The sequence below is a fragment of the Monopterus albus genome, unplaced genomic scaffold (genome assembly GCF_001952655.1).
Source record: "Monopterus albus unplaced genomic scaffold, M_albus_1.0 scaffold23.1, whole genome shotgun sequence".
Taxonomy (NCBI): Eukaryota; Metazoa; Chordata; class Actinopteri; order Synbranchiformes; family Synbranchidae; genus Monopterus; species Monopterus albus.
This window is the reverse complement of record NW_018127903.1, coordinates 41,878-69,663: the sequence shown is the minus strand read 5'-3', so window position 1 is coordinate 69,663 and position 27,786 is coordinate 41,878. Positions and strand designations below refer to the sequence as shown.

Genomic DNA, 27,786 nt, shown 5'->3' with positions numbered 1-27,786 from the left:
GTTTTAAATTGCCTGCACTTGGTCTCCAACTGTAGCCAGTTATGCTGATCATCCTCTTATAACACCCCACCAACTGAGACTAGGCTGGACCATACCAAGTATGGGAGGGGGCTGGACTGCAGCATCGTGAAAAACCGCATCATTTTGATTGCATAAAACCAGCTGTATTACATTGGCACCAGCCAACACCATTTCGTGGTTCATTTATAAGATCTCTATGTGCTTTCTTGCCTTCTGTCAGAGGTGTGCACAAGGTTTCTGGCTACACTCGCCCCCTCGTCTCTCTTCCACCGGTGAGCCAGTCAGCATAGCAGGCTGAACAAAGCAGAGGGAGAGAGAGTGAGAGGAGCTTCTGGGAAGAAATGTCTCTCACTGACTGTCGCCTGGACAACCGGGTAAGAGAGGAGGGTAGGGAGCGTGAGGGAGAGAGAGAAAGAGAGAGAGTAGAGAAAGGACCAGGAAGCATAAAAGGACAAGAAAACAACACATTATTAACTGTGCTGTGATTAGAGGATTCCTGTGGAGTGTGGGGAGGAAAGTGGATTTTTGTGTGGTGTTCTCTAGTGAGGGGTCCTCTAGTGTATTTCGCTCTCTTGGTGTGTTATTAACTATAACAATAAAGCAGTGAATAATTTTTCCCCATACCAGAGCGCGGAGGAAATGAAAATTCAGAGCACAAGTTCAGCACATCACAACTGGACCCAGTAGGCCTGAACGCTCCACCTGTGTTTCTTGTCTCCTCAGCCTCAGGTAAGACTCTCCTCGTTGTTGCAGACACTCGCTTAGGGGGGGATTTTGTTTCTGACAGATTTACTGATGACAATATTAAATACAGTAAACTGTGCAGTTATCCAGAAAATGAAAAAGTCATGAATTTTTAAAAAGAAATCAATAAAAGCTGGTCCTGTTTGCCCGCAGACAGCTTGGAGTAAAGCGTTGTTCATCAGAGTGAAGTAGGTAAGTTTGGGCAAATCGGCTTCATTGCCTGTTTGGATTTGTTGATTCTTTTTATATTCCAGTTGTCCTACCGGAGAGAAACTACCTTCAGTATAGTATGTGGCTTTGTTACGTTTTTATTCAGCAGATTCAGAGATATTGCATGGTACATCCCCAGGATGCTTCTCACTGCGTGCACTGAGAGCTGTGCGCGCCCTTCAGCGAGAGCAAGAATTCATCGACGATAAGAAAATGAACACTGTTGTTTGGTGTAAATAGATCTCTAGAGTTTGACTTGAACCGTGGACTCCATCTTCACGCTGCGTAATGAATAGGAAGGCACGTCCGCTATAAACAGACTGCTGAGCGCTCATGCATAAGGAATATATTCATAGAGCGCTGGTGCTGAAATCAATGCCCCTTTAAATGAGGTGGTATGCTGGCTGAGTTTACACCAGGCTGAATGTGTGTGGGGCAGGAGGCAGCATGTGATATCCATATTGGATGAGATGGAGAGGAGATAAACTGAAGGGGGGGCGAGGGGGTGTATTGGGGTTATTTTTAGCTGCTGTCACTAATGAAGGTTACAAATCTCTTCCCATTGTGGACAAGAAGTGTAGAGAAAATACAGCAAGACCAGGGGAAGAAAAGGGCAAGAGGTCGAGGGATGGAGAATGAGAGGAGGGCTGATGGAGAGATGATGATAGGTGAAGGGTTCAGGCTCACAATGTGCTGGGATTGCTCGGAGATCCCCTCACGTATCTGACAGAATCCAAAGATGTAGTGGAGGTTGAAAACGCAGACACTCACCTTATCCGCATTTTTATTGGAGAAAAAATACATACAGAAAAATGTGGTCTAGTAGAATGTACAGTTCAACCTTCTTTTTGCTCAGCACTATGCATGAGACAGCCCAAAACACAGCTCCATGCTGCACAACACAGTCCATCAAATACAGCTGTTGTACTTCCAACAAGCAGGCAGGTCTACAGCATGACCACCTGGACTGCACCCGTTTAAAATATAAAATAACATTAATAACAAAAACTATGGAAGAAGTTCTCTATTGAGTCACAGACCATACAAGAGCAGGTTAACATCTTTCAAGGGAGTATAGGCTACAAAGTATCATACCTCCAAACCTGCAAAAAGTACAATTTTAATTAGATAAATGTTGTTTTGATTGTTCATCTCTTGTTCAGTTTGAGTCTATAACTAAATTACAGATGATAAGAACAACATTCTGTAAATGTAATACAGTCAGATTTTTCATTCCAGTGACTACAGAAAGCAGAATGTCAAATTGAACTCCGTTCTTAATCCACACCTGTGCAGGGTTTAAATCGACTGTTCTCCTAATCTTTGCAGAAAAATGGTTTTGTTGAACAATTTTGGCAGCTTGTAAACACATTAGTTATAGCAGGCTCTGCGTTGCTCGCAGTGCTCTGCAGCTATACACCGCTCATAATCGTTGTACATGAGGTACAATGTTTTTGGATGCAAAGAAACGTCAGATTCATCAAGGAGAGTGAAAAGGATGGGTCCCCGAGGCTGTGTTTTTCCTCCACTGTACCTGCATGCTGTCTGCTGAAATACACTAGGCAATAGAGGATTAGGATAAAGCATAGAGCTTGGCCTGACTTTCTAATAAGCAGTAAGTCTGCCTGTCAGTCTCTAATGAGTTCCTTGAACTGTCACATTTTGAAATCTACACCACTGATCAGCCTGTTTTGATGCTGAAATTGACAGAAATGGAGCTGTAGAGATGTGGCGATAGTTCTCTTGTTTAGATTTTTTCCATGAATATTAAGCAGCAGAAAGCGCAGTTTCTTCTCACAGATGTCTGAGGTGCTAGTCCTTTATTTGATGGTTGACAGTTGTGGTGTGCGTCTTCAGTCAGTCCCCAGGCTTTCTCTCCTCTTTTCTACTTCTCTCATCATATTTCTGTGCTTGTCTTTGTGCCTCCTCTCATGTTCTGTTGATCAGCGAGCACCAACGTCTAAACAAGCTGGAGGGACAAAGATAAAATCTAACGGGATTACAATAAAATAATTACCTAATATTAATAGAAATTTGAAATATTAATATCTCATGTTTCTTAAAGATTGGCCACATAATAGGCCCTACTGCTTCAACAGAAATCTGTTCAGTGGGGGGAGAGCGCCTTGCATTGTCCCATTACAGACAACAACATCATAATGCTCATTTTGGAATAGCAGCCAACACACAATATGGAAATTACTCCCCGCATATTAAATCACATTATTTTTCTTGTGCTTTTAAAATTATAAAGCACTGTAGTCCATAGGTAACTGAAAATAATCAGCTCACTTTATTGCACCATTTTGTATCTGTTTTCTCTCTTTAGAAGCAAATTTAATGATGTTATCCTCTAAACCAGCAGAACGTTCATGTTCACACTGTGTGAGCTGATGCTGGTGACATTAAAGGGTGGAGAGGTGTACTGTACTGGTAACACCTTTTCTGTGCAGGAAGACCAAGTGTGCATATTAAAAGGACATTCCAAAGAATATTCAACACAATGTGGATCGCTTAGTTTTCAAGGTTTCACATTTTTTGTTGCGTTCTTCAAAAAAGGAAAACTGTAAAAAAACTAGTTCAAGACCTGCAGACAGTTGTTAGCATTAGAAACTGCGGAGCACAGGCTGTTAATGGTCATGAAGCATCCGTGAGATCCAACTGGACTATGACTTTATGGACACAGTGACCACACAGGAGGTGATTTTCTGCAGCAGGCATGGGCACATTTTTCTGCCTAACAACACTATGAACTCAACTTTATTCATGTATAAGAGTGCAAAGAAAAATCCCATAAATTATCAATGCTTCCTTAATCATTTTTACAAATACTGATGAAATTGTAGAATTTGTATTTATTTATTTTTTTGGATGAAATTTTATGTCAGCTACAGAGCTGAGCACAGCTATCTATTACACATAACCGTCTTACCTAGCTGACCTTAAAGCACTGTTCTAAAGAGAATGGATAAATTGCTGCAGTTAGCAAGCTCTCTGCCACTTAAATACAAACTGTCTGCAATATCTTGTGTGTAGAAGAGTGGAAAAAAGTGGCGCCTATTGACACTATTCTATTAGTCAAAGGCTGCCCGTTACAGGAGATAAACCCTCTCTTATTCCACAACTCTGTCTAATATCCCACTCACTCTTCTTGTCAGTAATTAGACAAGTGAGATGATTTAATTTGCTGCAGAGCAGGCACAGCTACCCCGACTGCTGATATGTAGAAAGCCACTAGCAAGCATTTTCTGGGGGATGATGGCTTGCACACACTGAAGAAAGAATTAGACCACGGCTTGTAGTCTGTCTCACTCCCAAGCTCTTAAGATCAGCATCTTAAAACGGGATCCAAGCCAACCATTTTCTTTTATACATTACTGAGAAAAAAGAGGTTCCCCTCCTTAATTTTCTCCATGCGAGCTGACTTTGGAAGCCTCTTGCCAACAGCTGCTTGAGGACAGACTTCATTTCCATGTCCTTGCTCAATGACTGCAACTTTAGAAGTTGCCTTGTCCTTCATTTTGTCAGCTGCTGGTAGCTCATCTTCACCGAGAACAGAAAGGGCTGCTACTTTAGGTGAGTAGTGATCAAGTTGTGTTATGTGTCCTTGACAGGTGCTAGCATGGAGATGGAAGATGAGCCACTGTTGTTTCAGACCAGCTGGGTAGCGGAGGAGGAGGAGGAGGAGGAGGAAGAGGATGAAGTAATGCATGCAGCAGGACAGGGCTGTTTCTCTGGGGATGCTGAGGTATGTGGAGTGTGGAGGGCAGTGGCATGGGTGTACACACAGCCCTGGGCCAGTGGAGTGGTTCTAGGGGTGGTTGTCCTGCTACCATGTACCCTGTTTGCCTACATGCTCCTCTACTGCCCTCCTCTGGACATAGACCTCTCCTACAGTGCCTTTGAGGTTCACAGTCACTTCTCTGCCGAGCGCTTTGACGCCCTGACCATTGCTGTGAAGTCTCAGCTGGGGTCGTGGGACAGACGTAGGCGAGACTTAGATAACAGCGAGTCTGAGGCCCTGCGGGAGCTTCTGTTGGAGAAGCTGGGCAGACAGGGAGTATTCAACAGAACAGCTAATGAGGGCACAATGTCCTCCACTTCTAAAAACGAGCCCTTTCGAGCAGGAGATGATAAGAAGAGAGGACTTGCAATGAGTAGAGATAAAAGTACTGTGCCTGATTTGGGTCAGGAGGAAATGAGGAAGCGCAAGAACTCAAATCACAGAGAAGAGGGTGAAGAGGAGAGATCATGGGATGGAAATTCTACTTTGCCCCTCATTAGGAGGCGCAGGTTTTCTTCCAATTATTACTTGCAGAGCCAGGCACTGTGGAGAATTGAGCTGGTGTTTGTAGCTCAAGGAGAGGGAGATCGCAACATCTTCACCCCAGAACGTCTGCAGACAATTCACCACGTGGAGCGTTTGCTCATGCAACACCCACAGTTTCATCAGTTCTGCTGGAAGCCTCTGGAGGTGTTGAGGGATCTGCCACTGGGACCATCCTACTGCTCCCCACCCAGCTCACTCCTGTCTTACCTCTATCCCAGTGAGAGAGGAGGGAAGATCTACTACGATGGCATGGGTCCAGACCTGGCTGATATTCAAGGTGAGGGCTCAGACAGGAAGGTGAGAAAAATGACACATTTTCAGGATTAAGAACCACCATCTAATTTTGTTGATTTACCTTCTGTGTATTGTAGGTTCTCTGAGTTTGGCCATTACCCACCCGCAGTTCTACTGGTATGTGGACGAGAGTCTGTCCCCTGAGCATCTCTCCTCCTCTCTCTTACGCAGTGAAATCCACTTTGGAGCTCCTCTTCCTTCCTACTACTCTCTGCAGGACCGAACCGATGAGCAGAGAACTCGCTTCAAAAATTTTGTGGTTCAGTATGCAGATATCCTGGCCAAGCAGTCTACAAGGTCAGGAAAACATACTGCAGTATTGGCCAATACCACATCATCATTTCCTTCCAGAGGTTTTAGTTTGCTGCATTGTAGACATGTACTGGACATCGTTGCAAACAGTCAATGTTATTTTGTGTGTGCTTCTCATGTCCCAGCCAGGTGAAGGTGCTGTATGGGGGAACAGAGCTGTTTGATGATGAGGTGAGACACACCTTTCACAATGATATGATGCTGGCTGTCATCAGTGGAGCCTGCATTACTGTGCTCGTCTATGTCCTTACCTCTTTCTCCGGTACAGTATGACCTGGTTCTCATTGCACTTATATTAATGTATATGTATTTCAGCGCACATTTCTGGCAGCATATATGCATGTTGATAATCTCCTTGTTGTTTTCTTCTCTCTGTAGTCTTTCTGACTTTCTTCGGTTTGGCCAGCATTGGACTGAGCTGCTTGATGGCTCTCTTCTTATACCATGTTGTCTTTGGTGTGAGGTACCTGGGCATTCTCAATGGAGTGGCGGCCTTTGTTATTATTGGTATTGGTAAGGCAAAAGAAATTCACTGTTTGCTTTTTTCGTTGAAGGCATAGTTTTTCATTTTGAGAAATATACTTGTTTGTATTTCATGCGGAGGCTTAGTTAAGAAGATTGATACCATTGTCATGTATGCATGGTAGATGTGAAGCTAAAGCCAGCAAAACAAGTTTATTTATATAGCACATTTTCATACACAAAGGAAATTAAAAGTGCTTAACACAATGCACACAAATAGATAAAATGTTCAAATGCATAGCTTAGTGTCAGGCTACTAGCTGCTAGCAGTAGATTCCCATTTCCAGATGTGAGAGTGGTATGAGTTGTCCCACTGAGGGGTATTTGATCATGTTATGTGTAATTCAAAAACAAACAGCTCATATAGACTACATTGAAAATATGGGCCCCAAAGTACAACATCAGTGCAACAAATGTCAGTTTGCCTGTGATCTCCAATTCAACAAGGTTATAAAATAACCTGTGAACACCACAGTTTTCTCAGTTTCGCCTTAGTTGTGTCTAATTCAACATGATTCCATAACCGTAGGAACTGACTGAACAGGTGGTATTGTGAGACTTCCTAAAGATATGAGAAGGTACAAGAGCGTCATTAGGCTTCACAGTACTGAACACGGTTGCAGCAGCGGTTAGGAGGTATAGGAGGAGTCATACAACCAAGCACAGAATGCAGTGTCCGTCCTTGAAAAAAGATGCCACGTATAATTCACTATTAAAACAGAAGAAACGCAGAGGTAAGGGCTTCTGTCTAGGTAAAAGGATTATCTCTGGAAATTGGTGTTTCAGTGACTGCTCAGACAGTGCAAAGGACACCGCATTAATTCAACCTGTACAGATGGTGTCCAAGAAGAAAACCGCTGGTCACAGAAAGGCACTAAACTGCAAGGTTAAACTTTGCCAAATACATGAAAAAGAAGCCTGATGAATATTGGCAACACATTATTTGGTCAGATGAAACCAAAATAAATGAAGTTGGATCAGATGGGCTCCAGCACAGACCTGGCCAGGATGACCACAGTGACTGCATAGTGCCAACCAGGAAATACGGAGGCGTGTGCTTAAATACAGAGTAAAATTTACACAAGTTTTTAACGAAGAGAAAACTACGATCAGGCCAAGTGTGTCCCTTAAGGTGAATCCAACAGAAAACTTCTGGAATAATTCAAAGCTGAGGGTAGAGCAACAAAACCCTGTGTGAAGAATGGCAGAGGTGCTTGTGAGCATTAATCTTTCAATACAGTTTAATTAGTCACATATTTCTGAAATTACTTTGTGGACCCAAATTTGTAACTGTGTAACATTTTAGTGATATCGAGTTGAGTTGTACTCACTTTGGTTGTTTACTGTAAGTATATTTCCCAGTAGCCCATTCCCAATGTCAAACAATTTGAAACCCATTTGAAATATGTAATAACGCAGCTTGGTTTGCTTTCTCATTATTTCTTAGGGGTGGATGATGTATTTGTGTTCATCAGCACCTTCAGACAGGCGTCTCACCTGCGTCAGCCACGGCAGCGAATGATCTACACGATTAAAACAGCTGGCCGTGCTACTTTCCTTACCTCCTTCACTACTGCAGCTGCCTACGCTGCTAACACCTTCTCGCAGGTAATCATAGAAGAGAAAGTTAATAGGATCTCGCAGGAAGTATAAATGACTCCCCTGCTACGGATGAATAGAAGTGCTTCTCTCAGCAGACAGCCATGTTCATGCGATAAGCACAAATTGAATGTTTCAAGCTCCTTTACACTGTGCTTCGTTTCACTGACACTCAGATCCCAGCCGTGCATGACTTTGGACTATTCATGGCCCTCATTGTCAGCTGCTGCTGGCTTTGGGTGTCTGTCCTGATGCCAGCCACCCTGTGTATATGGACTCAGTGTGTGGAGCCTCACAAACATGCCTGGTCGAATTGGTGAGACATTATTTTTTTACTTTTGTAAGATATTATTTGTGCTCGTCATGGGAGAGATGTGATCCCTTCAGCTGTCTCTCTCCCTAAACTGCCTCCTCCCTCTGAAGCTGGAAGCTGTTTTCAGGCCTGTCAGTGAGCCACAGCCCTTTGTCAGATGAGGATGATGATGTGGCACTTCTGTCAGTAGAGATGGAACCAGGTGAGATTATTATCTCTCTAGCATCGAATGACTAATGGGGGGAGAATGGCAGAGTGAATGAGCCAAGGCTGTAAAATGCTGCACCACTAAAGCACTTGTCTTTGTCTCGGCCAGGCTCCTGTGACATAGACGGCGATGCAGCCATTCTGTCCCTATCAGTGGAGATGCCTCTGTCTCCTCCAGGGCAGCAGCATGTGGGTGTGGTGAACACAAATCTCCAGTGGGCCCTGAAGCATTTAGTGGCAGAGCCGGCCGTGGAGCAACGAAAAGCTGTGCTAGGTCAAATTTGCTATAAACTCTGAGAACATGGCTAAGCTCATTTTATAACCGGGTTCAGGGTGAAATTCATCTGTTTTTTCAGATATTTTCTGCCAAGTTCATGATGTATGATTCACACATCAGCGTAATATCTCTGTCTTGAGGGAATTCAGTCTGTCCAGAGGAAGAGTAGGTCCCTCTCACAAAGTATTGATCCACCCTTTTCAGCAGTGACTTTGATTGATCCCTGCTCCTGATCTGTCCCTCAGCTGCTCTTTCTACTCCTTCAGACCCTCCTCTCTGCCATTGTTTATTATTGTCTTCCTGCTGGCTCAGGCATCTTCCTCCTGCTTCTGTTGTTATCGGCCGGGTGCTGCTGTCTCCTGAGGCCTGCCACTCACGCCCCTCTACTCTTCCGCCCGGACACGAACCTCCAGACTCTGCTGGCACTGAGGAGCAACCTCAGTGGTCAAGGCATCTCCTGCCCCATGTGCTCAGGTGAGACTGCGTCCATGATGGAGGACTACTCACCAGTTAATCATACCAAAAATATCTGAGATGCATATTGTGTCCTGCAGGTGTGTTCATGGAAAAGCCCCACGCTTTGAACACCCACACGTACTCATCAGCATTTAAGTTTTCTACACATCAACAGGCCACCAGCTCAACAACCTCTGCTGTTCCTCGGAGCTCAGTGAAGCCAAATTCGGGCACCAACCAAACAAGTAAAACATTCAACACTACTACTCCTTATTTTCAGCCTGTTCCATGACTATAAAATTTGGCACTTTGCACTGTGTTTATAGGCTCTTTGCTGACCGTGTACATATCAAAGTTGGACCTTGGAACCTCTACAACCCTTTACCGGTGCTCCCTCAACATCAGCACTCCCTCCCTGTGGAAACCGTGCAGCACAGAGATTCAGGAGGTGCCATCATTTCAGGTTTGGAAGCAGATCAAGTCAACTTCATGATTTCTGTTTTTATAATTAGTAGAAGTGTTAAGTCTCCCAACTGTAATATGTGCCCCCAGAGCAGCTTATGGCTAATCTTTTTTTTTTTTTTTTTTATTGTAATAGGCATATAATCAGCCCTGCAGCAATTACACCACCAGAATGACAGTGTGTGTTACCCATGTGTACCACCCGTACCCCAGCTGGATGATCACGTCTGGCTCATGTGACCCCCATCATGGCTGGACGCCAGAGTTTTCCTTTTATGTAGCAGCAGTTACGCAGCAGCACAGCAGGTGAAAGCACAAAGGGGAAAAATACGAGTACAATTTAGATGTACTGTCATGTTGTTTTAGTGGGGCATCTGTCATTTCAGCTCTGCTCTCTCTTCGTAGACGGCTTTACTTTGCACAGCGCCGCCTGAGACCTCATCCCAGCAGAGTGTGTGTCAACCCACCTGGCTGCGGTGTCAGTTCTGGGCCTGATGGGCCCACACAGGGAACCTTTTATACTCCTCTTCCCAGTGGTGAGCAAGGAAGTGTCACAGTGTCAGAAAGCCTTGTTAACATAAAGACGGTTTGTTAACACATCAGGAAAACTGTTGTCACACTGTGTGTCACACTGTAAAAAATGCCTTATTCTCAGGTTGAGTTTTAAAAATAGAGAAATACAGTGGTATGACACTTTACAAAATATCATTTCTTAAAGTGGCACACTCTGGAAAATTGGCTAGAGGGCTCACATTATTGTAGTTGTACAGATACTTACACAGCATGGATACTTGTCCTTGAGGGACTTTTCTCTGGTTCTGTTTTCAAAGATCCCTCATCCAGTGCCAGTATGAAACCATCTAAAACATTTGGCTTCAACCCATGCAGTGGTGGTGTGTGTGGCCGCCCAGCGGTGCGTCCTCTGGTCGACACAGGAGCTATGGTATTTTTGGTGTTTGGGATTCTGGGAGTCAACCGAAGTGAACACAAGGACAACCATGTTATTGGGGATATGGTGAGGATCACATCTATTTATCTATCTATCGATCTGGCTGTAGATAGATATAGAAAGCCAGATTTGAAAATATTTTTTTCATAATGTTGCCATGTTGTTTAATTTTCTCTAAAGGGCAGCATTATATTGGATCCAGACTTTGATATTTTCCAGGAGATGGGGCATCTTTGCAAAATCTGTAAAGCTGTTAGTGCAAACAGACAGCTTGTGAAACCAGGAGGAGCACAGTGCCTGCCTTCAGGTAACATCCGCACACAATTCACCATGAAGCATAAAAGGATCATATAAAGTATGTAACTCCGAAAAATCTACTTGATAAATCAGTGTGTTAATTGGTCATCAAGCAAAAGTACCAGTACAAAACAGAAATATAAAGTACTTAACAACTGGGTAGAAGACACTCAGTGAATTTTTTATGCATTCAAATGAAAGCTTAACAGTCTAATAAAAAAATCATACTTAGAGGACCATAAATGCTCAGATAAGTGCTTTAAAGGGTTTGTTCTTTCCTCTGTTCCCCTCAGGCAACAAGCTGTCTTCTGTACTGCCTCTGCTCCATCCTGAGTGTCACTCTCTCCCTGAACCCAACCTGCTCCCAGGGCAGCATTCCCACGGAGCAGTGGGAATGCACGGAGGCAAGGTCCGCTGGCTGTCTATGGCCTTTGAGTCTGTAAGTGCCTTTTCAGCTTTTCATCTTAATGCATGAAAGCACAGCACGTATCAGAGCTGGTTGTCAACCCTAATGCTTTGCCTGTCCTCTCCCAAGACCACGTACAAGGGGAAATCCTCCTTTCAAACCTATTCTGATTTCCTTCAGTGGGAGAACTTCATCCAGGAGCAACTCGCCAGCCTCCCGCAGTCTTCTGCTCTGCAACGAGGCTTCCAGACCTGTGAGCACTGGAAGCAGATATTCATGGAAATCATAGGCAAGTGAGAGGTGGCAGGCACGTTAAAGAGATGTGGGGTTTTCTTCTGGAATTTCAAGATGGATTAATAGGCAATAGCGAGTGAGAGCAGCTGCATGTAAAAATCTAATAAAATACTGGTCTTTGTAGGTGTGGAGAGTGCCCTCTGGAGTCTGTTACTGTCTCTGGCCATCTGCGTGGCAGCTGTGTCTGTGTTTACTGCACATCATTTACTGCTACTGCCAGTACTCATAACCATAGTAGGTAAGAGAAGAAGTGGTACATTCAGGTTTCAAAATGACCTGCTGAGACACCCAAAAATGTGTCTTAAAATGAAATATTCAGGCCTAGGTTGCGATCATGTGTATGTAACTCTGAATTTATGGCCTTGAACAGGTGTGATCTGTCTGGTGGTGGCAGTCATGTATTGGCTGGGCTGGGAGATGGGAGCAGTGGAGGCCATTTCTCTGTCTATACTTGTTGGATCTTCAGTGGATTACTGCCTTCACCTGGTGGAGGGGTACCTGCTGGCTGGGGAGACCTTGCCCTCTGTGTTTGGTCATAATCTGGTAGGGGAGTTTAAATTTGTTTCACAGCAGCACGTATGAGCAATTAGAGAAGCTTCCACACTTTGTCTTGTGTTTAAAAACATGTTAAAAGAAGCTAATGACTACGATTTTGGAGTTAATAAGGAGAGGAGCGCTGTGAAGGCTCATGAATAAAGAGGAGTGGCTCGTCCCATTAATCTGCCGTTTTGCTTGCAGGAGCCTCCGGCTGAGAGACGGAGGCGGACCCTGGAGGCAGTGAACCATGTGGGCGTTGCCATAGTGTCCAGCGCCGTCACCACAGTGATCTCCACTGTGCCTCTCTTCTTCTGTGTCATTGTGCCTTTTGCCAAGTTTGGCCAGATAGTGGCCATTAACACCGCCGTTTCCATTTTGTTTACCCTGACTGTGACTGTGGCCCTGTTGGCGTGCATGGCCCCTGCCCACTTTAATAGGCCGCCCAGTGCTGTCCTGAAGGCCAGCCTTATTGTGATGGCGGCCACAGCTGTGGGAGCAGCTTTGTGCTGGATAGGAGGACAACTGGGAGCACTGGCCTGGCAGTCAATCAGCACATAAACACAACTGCCCATCAATTCATAGTGATGTCAGGTGGAGGAGTGCGTCCTCAGTACGCAAAGCTATGAGAACTGTTAGCACTGTATTTTCCTCCATGATTATGAGGAATATCAGATCAGTAATTGATCTTGTACTTTACAGCACAAAGATGTCAGAATCAACTCCATAATTAACAGTTTGTCATCAGAAAAGACTTGTTTTTTCACTTGTATTGATCAGTGGATTGAAAGTATTGGGAGAAATTCTTACCCGCTGGGGTATTTTTTCTAAATTATAGTGTAAATGGCTATGTGAGTCAAAGTAGGGTTGACATGATGATTCAGGTTGAAGTATTCTTCTTCTCGCCCTCAACCATGAGTTGAAGATGATTGAGTAACTGTTGGGAAACACTGGCTGAGTCACAGATTCTCATCAGCGTAACGTACCGAGCTGTGAAGGGGTACTGACTGTTCTGTGACTCGCTGTGGTGAATGCTGTCAGAATTCTTTCGTCTGTGAAGATTAGTGTTCACAGTGGTCATTTTGTGAAACATCTCGCTTGTTAAATTATTTGTGTTGTCTTAATTGTGCATTGAATTATGTTTTCAGCCACATTTGTAACAAAGGTTATGATGTCCTGCTGTGGCTGGATTAAAAGTTGTATAGGCCAAATTTATACTGTGCACAGTTTTGTTAAATGTAACTGTGTGATGTAAATGTCTCAATGTGCAGCTTTCATACATTCTGCTGAGGAAGTGTGAATGCCAGTACTCACCACAAGATCTTTTTTCTCACCCTCGCCACATGTTTATATTTTAGACCTCAAACTGCTTCAAGGTCTCTATTTTTGTCATCAGCACCAATTGAAAGAGACCTCTTGTCAGCTCCTCAGGTGTACGCTCTACACGCCCTAGTAGACACTCACAGTAACCCATTCTGATACCCCTCCCCACAACTCTCACACAATTTAGAGCACCACTCAAACATCGATTGATGCCAGCTCCGGTCCACTCCACAGTGAAGGTGAGGGGCCATTTGTCAAACCGCATAACACAATAATGGTTAGAGAGAGGGACTGACTCAGTTGCAGCAAGAGCAGTAAATTTCTGTTCTGTGCGAGTGTGTCTGTGTGTGTGCGTGTGTGTAAGTTACTTGTGGATGTCAAATAAAGCAGGTGCACAAAGCCTCAGGTCTTTTCTTTTGTGGAAGCTCAGTACTGTTTTCTCCTGCATTGTTATGTAACAGTGCAGGGGAGCAGAATGAGGACCTGTCACCGTTCACTTACAGCCATATAATCCCTGGGAGAGCTACAGCAGACAGTGCCACATCTCCAGTTGGCTGTTGTTAATTATTCATATAAAATGGCTCAGATTTAACATTGAACTGCAGCGCCGTAATGTTTAATGGCTTTCCTGCTGTGATGGAAACAGCAGGAACAACAGTGGGAAGATGTAAAATATTTTGAGTAAATGCAGAAAAACCATACCAGAACTTTCATTCTGGAGAATCCTGTTCATTATTTTACAGAAGGAGCAACAAATTTATTATGTTGCAGCAGAATAAGAAATCAGCTGTTAGCACCAGGAACTTCTTTAGAGTTAATGGGCCATTTTTACACAAGCTCGTGTTTCATTTTCTTCTACATAACAAGTATGTGCAGCTGGTGTATAAAGACATAATTTGAGAAATGAAAAGTTTATTTTCTGCTCAAGAAATAGCAACATAGTTTTCTCTTACTTAGCAAAGACACTTCCTTTTGACCATTGAATGACAATGCCAACTCTAATGTTTTTATTTGTATTACTTCTCTGTCTAAGTAGGCATATGACTTTGCTGCATTTACTCTTGATCAAAATGAGAAAGGGCACATTTCAATCAGTGTAGTAAAGGTACACCAGATTACACAAATCCAAAATACAGTACGTCATATATGTAGATAATCAAACAAAGAATTGGACAAATACTGTATGTGAATTTCCATCACCAAAATAAAACAAATTTAAGTAAAAGAGGTAAAATAGTTGGACCTTTCAGAATAAAAAAAAATCCTTTATAAAGGTGAACTTGTCTTGATCCTTTTAAAATGTATTTACCCAAACAGCTTCTCACCCAGACTGCAGTCTTGTTATGTTTGTGTATATTTGGCGGTAGTTTCTGTTGGGTTAAGTAGAGTGAGAACCCCAATTTCAGTCGTGTCACTCTCGACAGTTTCCTGTGCAACAACACTGCTCTGCTCCTCATGCTTTTATGAAAAAGCACAACAGAATAGTAATGGAATAATTATCGAGGGACACTGAGGTTACAGTAAGGGAATGAATATTTAGGAAGATGAAAATGGAAACTGCTTTCCTGGTCTGAAATGACAAGCTGCATTTATCAATAGTGAATCAGATAAATTGAATAAGGTATATTTATATTTAGCCCTGTTGTTTCTTGTTTTTTCCCCAGTTGTCAGAACATTCCTCTGAAGCCTATTTCAAACACAGACCAGTGTGCCATCACAGTTCTCAGTTCTCTTACTCCTGTCACTCAACCAGCAACTTGCAGGACATGGTTTAACTTAACGGCACAATATAGGCAATCAGTATTTTGAACAAAGGTCGGATGTCAAACAGGTGTGTCACACTGCTATAATGTCACACATTATTCTCACTGTGCTGAATGAGAAATAAATAGAGAAAAGAAAGGAGTGAGCAACACAGTATATTCAACATAGACCAGTGGCTATACAATAGGGCTAATTTCAACAGTACCTTTACATTTTATATGTAATTACTATAACAATAAATACCCAGGCTCATTTGGTTCTTGAGAAATACTTCATTGTACCAAGAAAAGGCATTTTCCCTGGAGAGAAATTATTTTACATCAGAACTGTAAATCAACACTGAAACAAGTCATTTCTTTATTACCCCATGTTACAGGGCACACACAATGTTCAAGTATGCCTGAGGAACTAAATGGAGCAATTAAAAAAAACAATGGGGAATAAGAGAGATAAAATGCATTTAAAAATAAGTGAACTGGCATTGCATTTCACAAAAATTCATAAGCTCATGATTCTGGAACAATTCACTGTAAAGTGCTAACTGGTTTGAGCTGAGAAAAGCACATGTTCCCTTTGAAAGATCATACACATTACTTTATACATGGAGGTACAGTAATAGCCAGTCATCAGGCAAGCAATTACCAACCAGAAGACATGGACCTCATTTCATTTATTAGTCCTTTAATAAGATAACTGCTTCCTTAATTTCCTTGTTAATGGTAACAGCAAAAATCTTGCCACTGGTTGCTGGGACAATGCCAATTACAAATGCTGGTGTTGTCACTGTACAGTTTTCCTTCTTTCCTTGTAATTACATGCAACTGACTGACATACAGTATCAAAATCTCAAGTCAAGTCCTTCTAATCCACTTACAGATATGAATCCTTGAACCAAAGGGATGAGTGTGAAGAGAGGAGAACAATTATTGAGGAGTACAGGAGACCTTCCTATACTCCTCCTCCTCTTCCTCTCCTCCCCCTGGAAGTGGTGGGCCGGCCTGACAAAAGCACAGATCTGTCCAGCTGATGCCTGCCTTCCTACAGGTCCTGAGAATCTGCTGTTTTCCTTTGTGCCTCTCATTAGAAGGCATGATTTTAAAAAAAAAAATGAACAAAATAACAAAAAAAAAATATCTGGACGGGACTGGGTCAATAAATTTTCCCCTGCTGTCCAGCTAAAGCAGACATTCACCCTCCCACCCCAATCCTAACCATATAAAGGTAAAAACAAGTGTACTGCGGAATGGCTTTACTCCTCACAGTCTGCGGGGGGAGCTAGAGCCCCTAGGAGCTGAGGTGCGGGTGGTGGTCTTCCGGCTGTTCTGTTGTGTCTGATTCATCTTGGTGGCCGAAGGTTTCCGAGCGTCAGGCTGGCGCCTCCCCTGGGGGCCCCTCCGTTTGCCCCTTTGCCCCGCACGACCCCTTCTGGCCCCCACTGGTCACTTGCGTGAGTGCAGTGTGTCCTGGAACTTAGTGCTAGTGTAGCGGACGTGAAACCCTTTTTTGTTGATTGTATCATCGGAGCGAAACTTGATGACAATGGAGTCACCGGCTGAGTAGATCTCCTCTGGAGGCTGTCAGGAGGGACAAAACAGATTCATTTATGGATGTCAGTTTCTGGTTGTTTTAATTGAAGTGCTGTCAAACTGAACACTTCTCACATTCTGAAACTAAAGACAAATCAGTGACCATGATGAATGGCTTCTGACTGCAGAGGAGTTATTGTTCTGTAACAACCAGGGGCCATGTAAGCTTGTGGGACCAGAGCTGGCCCTTTCCTGCTTTATTCTAATTCAGGTTTTGAAGAGAGTATAAAAATATTCTGATGATTAATGGCAGGCGCACCACTACACAGAGCTAATTTCTTCCCTGAACAAAACAATTTACTGGACAGAACTTAATATATTTCTGAGAGGGGCTTGGGAATATTTTTCAGCCTGTAGTGTGACAGTGCTGGGCCACAGCAGAGGGCGCTGTTTTCTGCCCTACCAGTGACTCTCTTGTACAATTTAACACAGGGGTTTTCAATTCTGACCATCATTCTGACTAAAAAATAATCTGTGGACCACTGTTGTGGGATAGAGACACTGGATGGACACAATTTTAATTGTAGAAAGTTCCTAAATGTTATACATTTGCATGAATTTGATTATTCACACACCATGAGTACCAAATGGAAATGTGTTTTCAAAAGATTTCCACAGTGAAACTACAGCACACTATTGAATGCATGGTCAGGGACTTCCTGCAATGCCTCCGCGGACCACCAGGGGGCCACGGACCACTGGTTGAAACCCTCTGATTTAACATAATGACCTGTGTGAATATGTTTTGGATATAAAACAGTTAATTTGTCTGTCAGAATGTAGCTTTTTCTGATGTCATATCCCACTATGCCACAACACTAGAAAATACATTTGACATATCCATGTTTCCATGCTAATCTGCAACACAAAGTATTTATTTTATTCCCATTCTGTGTAGGTTAACTTAGCAGGAGTGCAAGTACATGTTTGTAGTTATTAGTTTTTATTTTTGCTTGGTTGTATGTTGCCTTTTAGATTATGTACTGTAGGTGTGCTGGCCCTTTAAGAGTGATTTTTTTTTTCTGCTGTTCATCTCCACCTGTGATTCCACCACCTGCATGACAGACCAGAGGGCCAGTTTTTGTGGCTCACAGGCCACAGCACCCTCTACAGTGTCCCAGCACTGGCATGTGACAGGCCAAAAAACTTTCCCAGGCCCTACTGATATTTCTGCTGTCTGTAGTATCAAGTCATCCATAAGGTTTACAGAGAAACTAAAGGGGAGTTAACGGCATTACATGAGCACAGAAAATATGCAACACTTGACCTGGCTGTATGTCAGGATAGTGATGTCACATGAAAATTAATTCAGAACATCGTACTGAAAAATTATTAGTTGGTTGAGGTGCTAAGGGAGCTGCCCTGTAGCTGCTGCATATCCAAGCGCTGCTACATCAGAACAGCCAAAGCTTGTGCAACCAACTGTGAAAACAGCAGACTGCTGATTAAAGCTGCCATTCCTAACATGAATAATATATCTACAACAGCCAATAAGTCCTGGTTCACTGGGAAAGGAATTTAAAACACAAGAAGAAGGCTGACAAATGTTATTATAGACCCAGCAATATGTAGTCGACAATTTAATGGAGAAAAGCCCCCAGGCTAAAAGTACGCCTCCCTGCACTATATTGAGTTTTCATCCTACTTTGAACTGAATTGTGTCAGTTTATTTCGACCTGTTTTATAAAAGGAAACTTGATTGAGGAGCTGCTCTCCAGGGTTCTGAGGGTGTTATGTCCCCTCCAGCGAATGATTCAGAGGAACAGGCTTAAGTAAAAGGCCAGAGCTTATTACTGAAGTGTGTAAATGAAATCAAGCTGTTCTCTGACCTGAGGAAACTTGAGTTTCTATTCCCTGCTGGCCTCATTGTTCCAGACTCTGGCCACAGCCTCAACATCGGCTGATTAATTCACAGTTACGGCCCAGTGGCAGAGACTCTGATATCTGCTACCAGTATCCAGGGAGTGACAGCATGTGTTGCCATAAAACCGCCTCCACAGCAGTACTCCCAAAGATGTCAACTTTAACAGAGTGATTAAAGTTGGAGTACAAACTGAAATCAAAAGCTCCAGGGTAGTCCACAAAAGAAAATCTATAAATACTCACTGGCGAAGGTCACTCAACAGCAGCCCTAATTCTAAAAAGTCCTGCTGATATACAGCAAAACGGAGAAAGTGCTGTGACAAGCCGGCTGTATTTGTGAAAGAAAAGACATTCAGAGAATAGCAATTGATTGAGAAATGTACTCACCCCTGAGCCACAGTAGCGTCCCAGCCGTGGAGACTTGGTGTCAGCGCCATCAAAAAGTTCCATGTAGTCATAGCCGCAGTCTGTCTCCTCCTCTATCTCAAAAGTCTGGAAGATGAGCTCCACGCCGTAGCCTTTCTCTGCCGAGATCACCCACTGACAGTCAGAGGCTGAGGGATAGTTATTGTCCCCGAACTGGGCATGGGAGAACAGGTCCTTGGTTTTGACCTCAGCCTTTAGACGGCCTCCACACTCTGTGGACAGAAAACTGAGCTGAATTGGGTATTTTGCGCACACACAGGGCATCCCTGATAAGAAACAAGACCAGCTGCTGTACTTGTTCATCAGTGGCTCATTTATGGTTTTACAGTCATCCAGATACACAGGATTATTAAACATGCTCTGCAATTAAATATGACTCATAGTCATTCTCAGACAGGGCAGGGAATTGTAACCAAAACTAAATACTGTATTACACATGTGGAGTTACTTAATGATGAACAAACAAAACCTTTTCCTCAAATCTCTCTTACTAATATTGTATTATCTCTTCAACTGAAAGAGACACTGGGCACTGCTGCAGCATCACCTGTTTTTACCTGCACTATGGGAAGCCTCAAATCCTTTCTTCTGCACAGAATTATCAGAGAAAAAGCGAATGAACAGCTTGTTTCCACTAGACATAATGGGCTGGGGCTTCTTGGTGCCACAGAAGCGACCCAGACTGGGTGCTTTTCCATCACGCCCATCATAAATCTCAATGTGGTCATAAGCACACTCCAAGTGGGCCTCCATGTCAATCTCTTTGAATTCCTGTAACAAAACAAGATGGCAGGTGAGTATCCTTAATGAAATGGAAAGAAATTAACAGAAATGAACAAAAATCAAAGTTTTTTAGGCTTCCTTTTAAAATACAATGACATTATCTTCATAGTAATGTATGTTATTTTCAGACTGTCGCTTGTCTGCACTGAAAAAGAAAGAAAAAAGCACAAAAGCACGGTAGATTTTAAGAAGCAATGTCTAACAAAATCATATTCCTCCATGTTTTGCACTGTTATTTAGAAACAGAGGCAAGAATGACATGCTTTGATATTGCATGGTTGGTTACTGATTTTCTGTTAAATAATCTACTGTACATCTTTTACAAAGGAGACAAAAACACCGATAATAACAGAAGGGGGAGCCACACATCCTCGTTAGGAAGGTCACAACAGTTTCTGACACCAGCACAGTAAACACAGATGTTCTCGGTGGATTTAGTGATTCAATTACACAAATAAGCTGCACACATGATTGAAATTATACAGAGGAAGTGGCCCATACAATTTTGATGCGGTGGCCTGGAGTGGTGGTGAGTGCCCAGGTGCATGCCTTCTTGCTGGGATATTTATCTGGCCAATTGGGACTGGTGATAAGGCCACTCACGCTATTCACAGTGTGATCACAGCCAGCTGTAAAAAGACATCACAAAGAGTCAACACGGGCCTCTGTAACATCCTTAAACCAAACAGAGCAACGCTTAGGCTGCACTCAGATTGTTTTTGACACTAGAAAGCATGTGCTCATTGACCCTAACGGCTGCTCTAAATACAACAGAACAGGTTGAAAACGGGGATAAATGGGCCACAACAGAGAAAAATGTAGGTGAAATACCTTCTTTACAGTCGTGTTTGTTGTCATGCAGCACAAAGCCACTCCTGCACTGACAACTGTAGCTCCCAAAGGTGTTGACACACTCATGTTGACAGCCACCATTCTCCTTAGAGCACTCATCTTTGTCTAAGGAAGCACAGGAGCACAACCTTAGTGACTGTTCCCCTTGAAGACTGACAGACAGCAGCTTCGAACAAAAAGACTTGCTACAGTATATTCTGTAGCAACTCTGTCCGAGAACTCACCCGAGAAGAACTGTGCTTTAAAGCCCTTTTTGGACACTGTATTGTCTGATTTGAACTCGATGCGCATGTTGTTGTACTGAGAGGTGATAGCTTCTGGTTTCTCTGCCCCACAGAACTTCCCATGTAGCTTTGAATCAGCTGAAAGCCCACTGCGTACCTCCACATAGTCATACTTACAAACCTGAGTATAAAGGCACAGCATGTGAAGAATCCCAGGCATTTTATTTGATTCTAATTATGAAACATGAAGGACAGGAAGATATTATTCGCTATGAATACGGAGAGATGTGCCATGACAGAGACAACACAGAACAAACCCACCCCGTGCTGATTCATAATAACCCCAGTGCTCACATCATTGCCCTCAGTCTCGAAGACGTCAAAGAGCAGAGTGATGCGGTACTGCGTGGGCGCGACCAGCTGCCAGATGCAGTTCTTGTTAGGAGGATACTCTCTGGGCCAACCCGGGCTGGTGATTGACCCATTCAGCTTGGTGATGAAGCCTCCACAGGCAGCTGAACAAAAAACATAACATGCGAGGAGACAACAACAAATAGCTTGAAACAGATGCGGATGTGCAGACAGAAAATACATTCTATCACCACACGTGCTTCAACAGGACATATTCCAAAAGTTGCAAACCATTCAGTTAAACTGAGAGCTCTCTAAAATATCATTTCAGTGTGCTGAATAACCCCAATTACTGACCTTCCTGTGAGCACTCAGGCATGCTTTATAGTTGGAGTTACGCAATACGTAGCGAGTTACAACAACTGGTGGTAGCCATGCCTTCACCTCGCTATTCTCCAAAGGAATGTGCAGTGTGGATCCTTACCAGCTGCAGGGACTGCGGTTTGTATAGACTGGATATTCCCATATGCGTCATTAGACCCCTTTTACTGGGGCACATGGCCCAGTGTTGAACTGCTGTGCCACAGTAAATTCACACATTCGAGGTTTAACAAGCTCCTAAATTTGGCAGTGGATTAATTTAGATTGATAAAAACGTGAAAAGAATTAATTTGTTGTCCTAATCCAGAATGTCAAAGCAAAATACAAGCTGAGGAGCAGTGATCGGGGTTTGTACACCACGTTGTGCACATCATAACTGGTGCACTGCAGGGCACATGCAGTAATCCATGTACTGGTGCGCAAAACAAAAGAAAGGAATGGACTGAGGTATGTGAAAGGGACAAAATTAAGTTTTTGAACAATACTAATGATCTTTATTTTGACTCAAACATTACTGACTCCTGTAAATGGACACAAGAAAATTCTTTAGAAGAGGCCGAGACAGGGAAGAGGTTCAGAGAGATGAGAGCGAGACAGTAAGACCTGGCTGTAGTTAGCTAGCACGTCACCAGACACGGATGTTGAATGTGAAGTAAATTAGACCTCTGTACATCAACGCATGTGATCAGTTGGACTACTCTTAAAACGCTATTTATCGGAGCACTACATGAAATAAAATGAATGCCAAGTATGTTCCATAACACATCACATATAGTGGTCTATGTTAAGCTTGGACTATTCATTCTGAATGTAATGAATATAACATAATATTTGATGATTTTGTCACACGGTCCACGTGATGTTTGTTTTATGCACATTTAACAAACAGGTGTGGAGGAAGCTGTCTGTGCAGGGAGAAAGGTGTGTGACTACCAGCCATCCATTGCACAATATGTAGTGTGAAATGCAGAAGAATGCAAAGAAATGTGCAATACAGGCCCAGACCTTTACACCATTAAAACATGTTGAAAATGTTCTTAATGTATGTTGAAGTAAATAATTTCATACATTTTTACCTTTACCAGTAGTTGTTTCACTTTCACTAGCAGTAGTATGGCAGTGGAATAGTGGGCTAGGCAAGGGAAGTTCATATAGATAGATGGATTGATACTTTATTGATCCCGAGGGAAATTCAGGTAGTACAATGTATAGCACATTTCATTCATGCACTAGACATTCAGGAAAAATAACTGCATGATTTGAGTCAGGGGGGCCTGTGCCTGTGCTTTATGTCTAACAATGCCCCTGGATACTGGAATGGTAAAACTTGCAATGTTTAATAAAAGTTATTTCAGTTCAATCTGGTTATTTTATACAACAACTAAAAAAAAAAAATCTACTTCATATGCTGAACATCTGTAGGCAGTGCAAAGCTGCTGTGACACCTGACTTCCTCTAGGTGTGGTGAGCCAGATATTGTACAGCCTGTGTACTCATAGATAGAGCTTAAACAACAACATATAATTTGAGATAAATATAATGCTTGCATTGTTGTGACTCAAGACAGTGCCCAGCCAGTACAAGCATCACTGCTGGCATGTTTTCTGTCTTACAGGAAAGACTGTACTTATTGTATTTGGGCGGTTAACTGTGTAAAGTGCTTTAGCATGTAAATGATATGGTGAGCAGAGCTGCCTAACTTTTCTCCCGGTACTTACCCTCACAGCTGCGTTTGTCTGCAGCCAGCTCATAGCCTGGTTCACAGGCACACTTGTAGCTGCCTAGTGTGTTGACACAGCGTTGCTCACAGCGACCGTTGTCCGGTTTGGAGCACTCATCCATCTCTGAAAACAAAGACATGTTAGGACCCTTTTTAGCTGGTCTCCTGGCTCAATGAATTATGAGAGAAAACACAACAACAGTAGAGACAGGCTAACCAAGGGGGGCGCACAGAACCCAAAGTTGCAAGAGGAACAAAAATACTGTATTTGAATATTTAAAATATATAGATAGATTTCTGATGATGACATTATTATGATGATACAAACCGTAACCTCTCACCTTTGAAGAAGTTGGCAGCAAAGCCAGCCTTGTTGACAGAACCATCTGAAACAAATTTCATCCACAGCTGGTTGGAGCTGCTTTTGATGTCATCTGGCTTGTCATAGCCACAAAAGCGGCCCAGCAGAGGGCTGTTTTCAGTGTTTCCATCGCGCACCTCCAGGTAGTCGTAGGCACAACTGTCATGCCTCTCAATCTGAGAAAGGGTAGAGGGTTTGAGGTTATAGCAGGGCAAATTAATCATAAAAATTCACAAAAAATAAACACGATTAGGCTTAATATAGAGCAAAGGACTGGTGTCTTACCTCAAAAGACTGGAAGGTAAGGCCTACGTGGTAGTCCTGAGCTACAGAAATCTTCCACACACATATTTTATTAGGCCTGTAGTCATCGGGGTAGTTGGGGGACTGGATCTGGCCATTGTCCTTCTTCACCTCCCCACCACAGATGGCTGCATGTGATAGTAACAACAATAAAAACAAACTCCCTCGATAGCAATATCATCAGCACATGCCTCTGGGAAAAAAACAAAACAAAAACGTGTGCTGACTGTTCAGAATTACACAATGTGGATTTGTTGAAATGCCTCCATCACCACCAGCTACCACAAACAAACATCATCCCTTTGCACAGTCTGGGCACAATAAAGCTGAAAGTGAGGGCCAGCCAAAATCTAATTAATGCAGTGTAAAGTGCCTGATACATCAGCAGTAAGAGCGCCAAAAACCGGGGATATTATTGCAGCTTCTTAGGCACATTGTTGGATGTGTGACTGGCCGTGCATTCAGTCAGCTGATCAATGTGCTGAAATGAGGTGCAGAGAGGTCAGGAAACGGGTGCTTACCCTCATAAACGGCAGAGAAACCTTTTCCCACCCAGTTACTGCTGCTGCGGAACTCAATCCACAGTCTGCTGTCGGTGGAGATGATTGGCTCAGGCAGCTTATCACCACAGAAACGACCTGAGTCACAGGTGAGGAAATACAGATCTGATCATTATGACACTTTGGGATAACTTTTCACAGTCCTAGTAGCCAAAAGAAACAATTTTAAAACTTTTTTACCCCCTGTGTCATCTCCCTACTTAACTCTGCTTCATCTTGTGTTTCACTGCTGCCAACAAATTGCAGACAAAGTTGACTGTTTTATTGAAAATTTTCTACTCTGCTTTTTACTATGTATAAACCAAATACACTGCCAGAGAGAAGACAAAGGGTATTCAAAATATAAACAAAAACAGACAGGAACTCAACTTCCAACCATCATTTGTATGTTAGCATTTAATGTTTGGTCAATTTGTATAGTCTATGTCCTGGGTATGACTGGCTGAAACTTTGACACAATCAAAACTTTACCCAACAGTTTTAAAAATGTATTTACATATTTTATATATTTAAACCCGTGGTTAGCTGTCACTACCATCGGTCCTTGTATCAATAGCCCAGAAACAATTTCCACAATAAATCAGGCTAATTTCCTGGTTCTTTACTTTTACAATAATACACTGAATATCTCTGAATTCAGGGATACTGATTAGACCAAACAAGACATTTTGGTGAATGAATCTAGAAATAATATTATGATTAATCAATGATAAAAGTCAGTTGTGGCCCTGGCACAATATTCTCCAGGGTAACTGACCTTTGAGTGGCGCCTTCCTCCAGTATCCATCTCGGATCTCCACGTGGTCATACCAACACAAATGACTCCTGTACAGATCCATGGAGGTGAAGTTCAGAATGATCTTAAAGAAAAAGAGAGTGTGATTACCGACACAGTACAGGCCAAAGGTCACACACTACTAATGCTCAAACAAATGAGAAGTAACAAGAGTCACCACATCTATATCATTATATGCAGTCAGTGGTGCTTGCTTGTTATAAGGCATCTCAATGCTGATCTGGCACTTTCCATATACACATACCTTTTCCCCTGGCGTGACTGATATTCTCCAGATGCAGTGCATGTAGGCGGAGTATCCGTTGGGGAAGCCAGGAGAGGAGAAGTTCCCATTGCTGTCCTGTAGACTGTCCCCACATCCTTTGTACGGGGGAAAAAAAACACACACAAACAGACCAATGCATGTAAGGTCTAAGTATTGCACTGCCAACCCGTCTCTGCCTGAAAACGCATGAATCCCTGTTTCAAACAATATAGACATTAGCTCTAAATTAAATCCCTTGAAACCTTGCAGCAGAGACAGATGCTGGAATTATAGCACCAAATGTAAAGTAAAGGGCAGCTCTTTTATGTTCAAAGACACATCTGCTAATAATATTCATCTGCAGCCTCTTGACTCTCCCCTCCCCGCAACTACTCCAGATGATGATGATGATGATCACACAAAGGAGTAAAAGGTGTGAGACACTCTGAGCATCCTCTGAAAATAAACCTGGTCCACTATAAATACCCCAGCCCTTTGGAGGATGCGATGCATTATGTATGCGTTGCCAATGAAAAACCACCCTCAGTTTGACTGGCAAACCTAAGTGTGCAAGTGTGAGAAGACTGACTCCAAAAACAAAACACAGCCTCATGAAATGACTGAGGGAGGCTCCTGCCAAGTGAGGGAAGATGTGTTCAAATAAGACTGAGTGGAAATGACAGAGTAGATCTGTAGCTTTTGTTGTCCATCTTGGGAACTGCATATGGACTCAGTATTTCCTCCGTGTTATCTTTACCTTGGGCTGCATTTAGTAGGAGTAAAGAAACTGTTTGTGTTTATTGTCTCCCTCGAGGATTGTGTGGAAGCAATAAAATGAGGAGCCTTGAGCAAAGTTGTGAGTAATAATGTTTGGCAGAAATCTGCCAGTACTAGACTGTCAACAAGCACACAGGCACACACATTACCCCAGGAATACTGCACATTTGGGAGATCTGTGGCTTTTAAGGATTTTTTTTTTCCAGGAACACATGCATACACTCACTGCTTCATCCCCCCCGATATGTGCCACATCATCCAGTCTTTCTCATAAGACGCAGATAGCCATGAAGAGAGAAAATGCTTTCACCGACATGTATAGATCCATTTAAGGTTAAAACTTCCAGTTGTGTCTAAAACCACAGCAGCTGGTCCATCTCTGGTGATCTGTCACGTCATCATGTTTATTCACTGAGCTTTCATGTAAGGCTGACAGCTCAGCTATCCTGGCCTGACCTACAATTAACATCAAATCTATTGAGCAGAAGGCTATTCTCACTGTACATCTGTTAATACTATAAATTCTGTTTACTTCAGTAGTATTAAATCCTCGCTCTCCTCTATAAAAGCATAAACAAATTGAATGCTTCGGAAAGGTGCCAGGCTTACATAACTCTTCTTAGTGTATAGTTGCACGGTTTGTACATGCTGTGATGTGTAGACAACAATTGTTTTAGCCATTGTCGTCAAGAGTCCCTGGATAGTGTTTATACTCCTCCCAGCTTGGGAGTTTCGGACACTGTAGCCAGCCACACCACATCAGTACTGGATACTTGGCTATTTCCAGTCAATGTGAGCTGCATCTGGGGAAGGCAGGAGGAGCTCTCAGGACTATGTTGCGTACAGATGTAAAAATAGACCATGCATCCATGTTGGAATAGTAGTAGACCCACAGCAAAGTAGCAAGTAGCAAACCCATAGCAGACAGAAGCTGTCATTTTGGTCTTACTGGAGCATTTGTAGAGTTTGCGTGCCTGTGCGATATCTCCCTTGCTCAGTCTGGTTCTCTGGCCAATGGGTGGTCGCACTCCATTCACATCATAGCGTGGCAGGATGGTGTCTAGGAAGATCCCTCTGTAAATCAGAAAGAAAGACTCATGTTAATGTTGGATGAAAGCCAGGCGGGATGCACACAATCCTGCTAACAATGCACACACACTACGAAACATGTTGGCTCACGGATTAAATGACTTACCATTGGTCAATGCAATATAATCGCTGTCATCATCATTAACAGTTTCTAAA

The 27,786-nt window shown here is 43.0% G+C and overlaps 2 protein-coding genes across 4 annotated transcripts in view; one reads left to right on the top strand and one right to left on the bottom strand.

Annotated features, from left to right (window-relative positions):
- Window positions 1-279: 279 nt before the first annotated feature.
- Window positions 280-13,941, top strand: disp3 (dispatched RND transporter family member 3). 3 transcript variants are annotated; one of them, XM_020594583.1, is made up of 22 exons: window positions 280-395; window positions 649-750; window positions 4,590-5,582; window positions 5,677-5,896; window positions 6,037-6,173; window positions 6,290-6,424; window positions 7,881-8,041; window positions 8,209-8,348; window positions 8,456-8,547; window positions 8,662-8,826; window positions 9,142-9,303; window positions 9,384-9,530; window positions 9,612-9,748; window positions 9,884-10,053; window positions 10,153-10,283; window positions 10,578-10,762; window positions 10,877-11,003; window positions 11,287-11,432; window positions 11,529-11,688; window positions 11,818-11,931; window positions 12,064-12,236; window positions 12,432-13,941. In XM_020594583.1, the coding sequence occupies exons 3-22, from the start codon at window positions 4,598-4,600 to the stop codon at window positions 12,786-12,788; spliced, it is 4,044 nt and encodes a 1,347-aa protein (XP_020450239.1). In that variant the 5' UTR covers window positions 280-395; window positions 649-750; window positions 4,590-4,597; the 3' UTR covers window positions 12,789-13,941. The 3 variants fall into 3 exon arrangements, with proteins under 3 accessions (XP_020450239.1, XP_020450240.1, XP_020450238.1); XM_020594584.1 differs by lacking the exon at window positions 280-395 and having other exon boundaries at window positions 408-750; window positions 11,580-11,688; XM_020594582.1 differs by lacking the exon at window positions 280-395 and having other exon boundaries at window positions 409-750.
- A 584-nt stretch (window positions 13,942-14,525) lies between these two features.
- Window positions 14,526-27,786, bottom strand: part of bmp1a (bone morphogenetic protein 1a) — a 31,905-nt gene continuing 18,644 nt past the window's right edge. The window contains exons 7-20 of the mRNA XM_020594496.1: window positions 27,491-27,615; window positions 25,765-25,880; window positions 25,482-25,584; window positions 24,686-24,802; window positions 24,147-24,292; window positions 23,842-24,037; window positions 23,499-23,624; window positions 21,403-21,563; window positions 21,049-21,229; window positions 20,804-20,929; window positions 20,474-20,601; window positions 19,747-19,960; window positions 19,151-19,401; window positions 14,526-16,888 (exon numbers count right to left, since the gene is read on the bottom strand). Coding sequence (XP_020450152.1) covers window positions 16,754-16,888; window positions 19,151-19,401; window positions 19,747-19,960; window positions 20,474-20,601; window positions 20,804-20,929; window positions 21,049-21,229; window positions 21,403-21,563; window positions 23,499-23,624; window positions 23,842-24,037; window positions 24,147-24,292; window positions 24,686-24,802; window positions 25,482-25,584; window positions 25,765-25,880; window positions 27,491-27,615 — 2,125 coding nt within the window. The 3' untranslated portion in view covers window positions 14,526-16,753. The remainder of the gene's footprint in view (window positions 16,889-19,150; window positions 19,402-19,746; window positions 19,961-20,473; window positions 20,602-20,803; window positions 20,930-21,048; window positions 21,230-21,402; window positions 21,564-23,498; window positions 23,625-23,841; window positions 24,038-24,146; window positions 24,293-24,685; window positions 24,803-25,481; window positions 25,585-25,764; window positions 25,881-27,490; window positions 27,616-27,786) is intronic.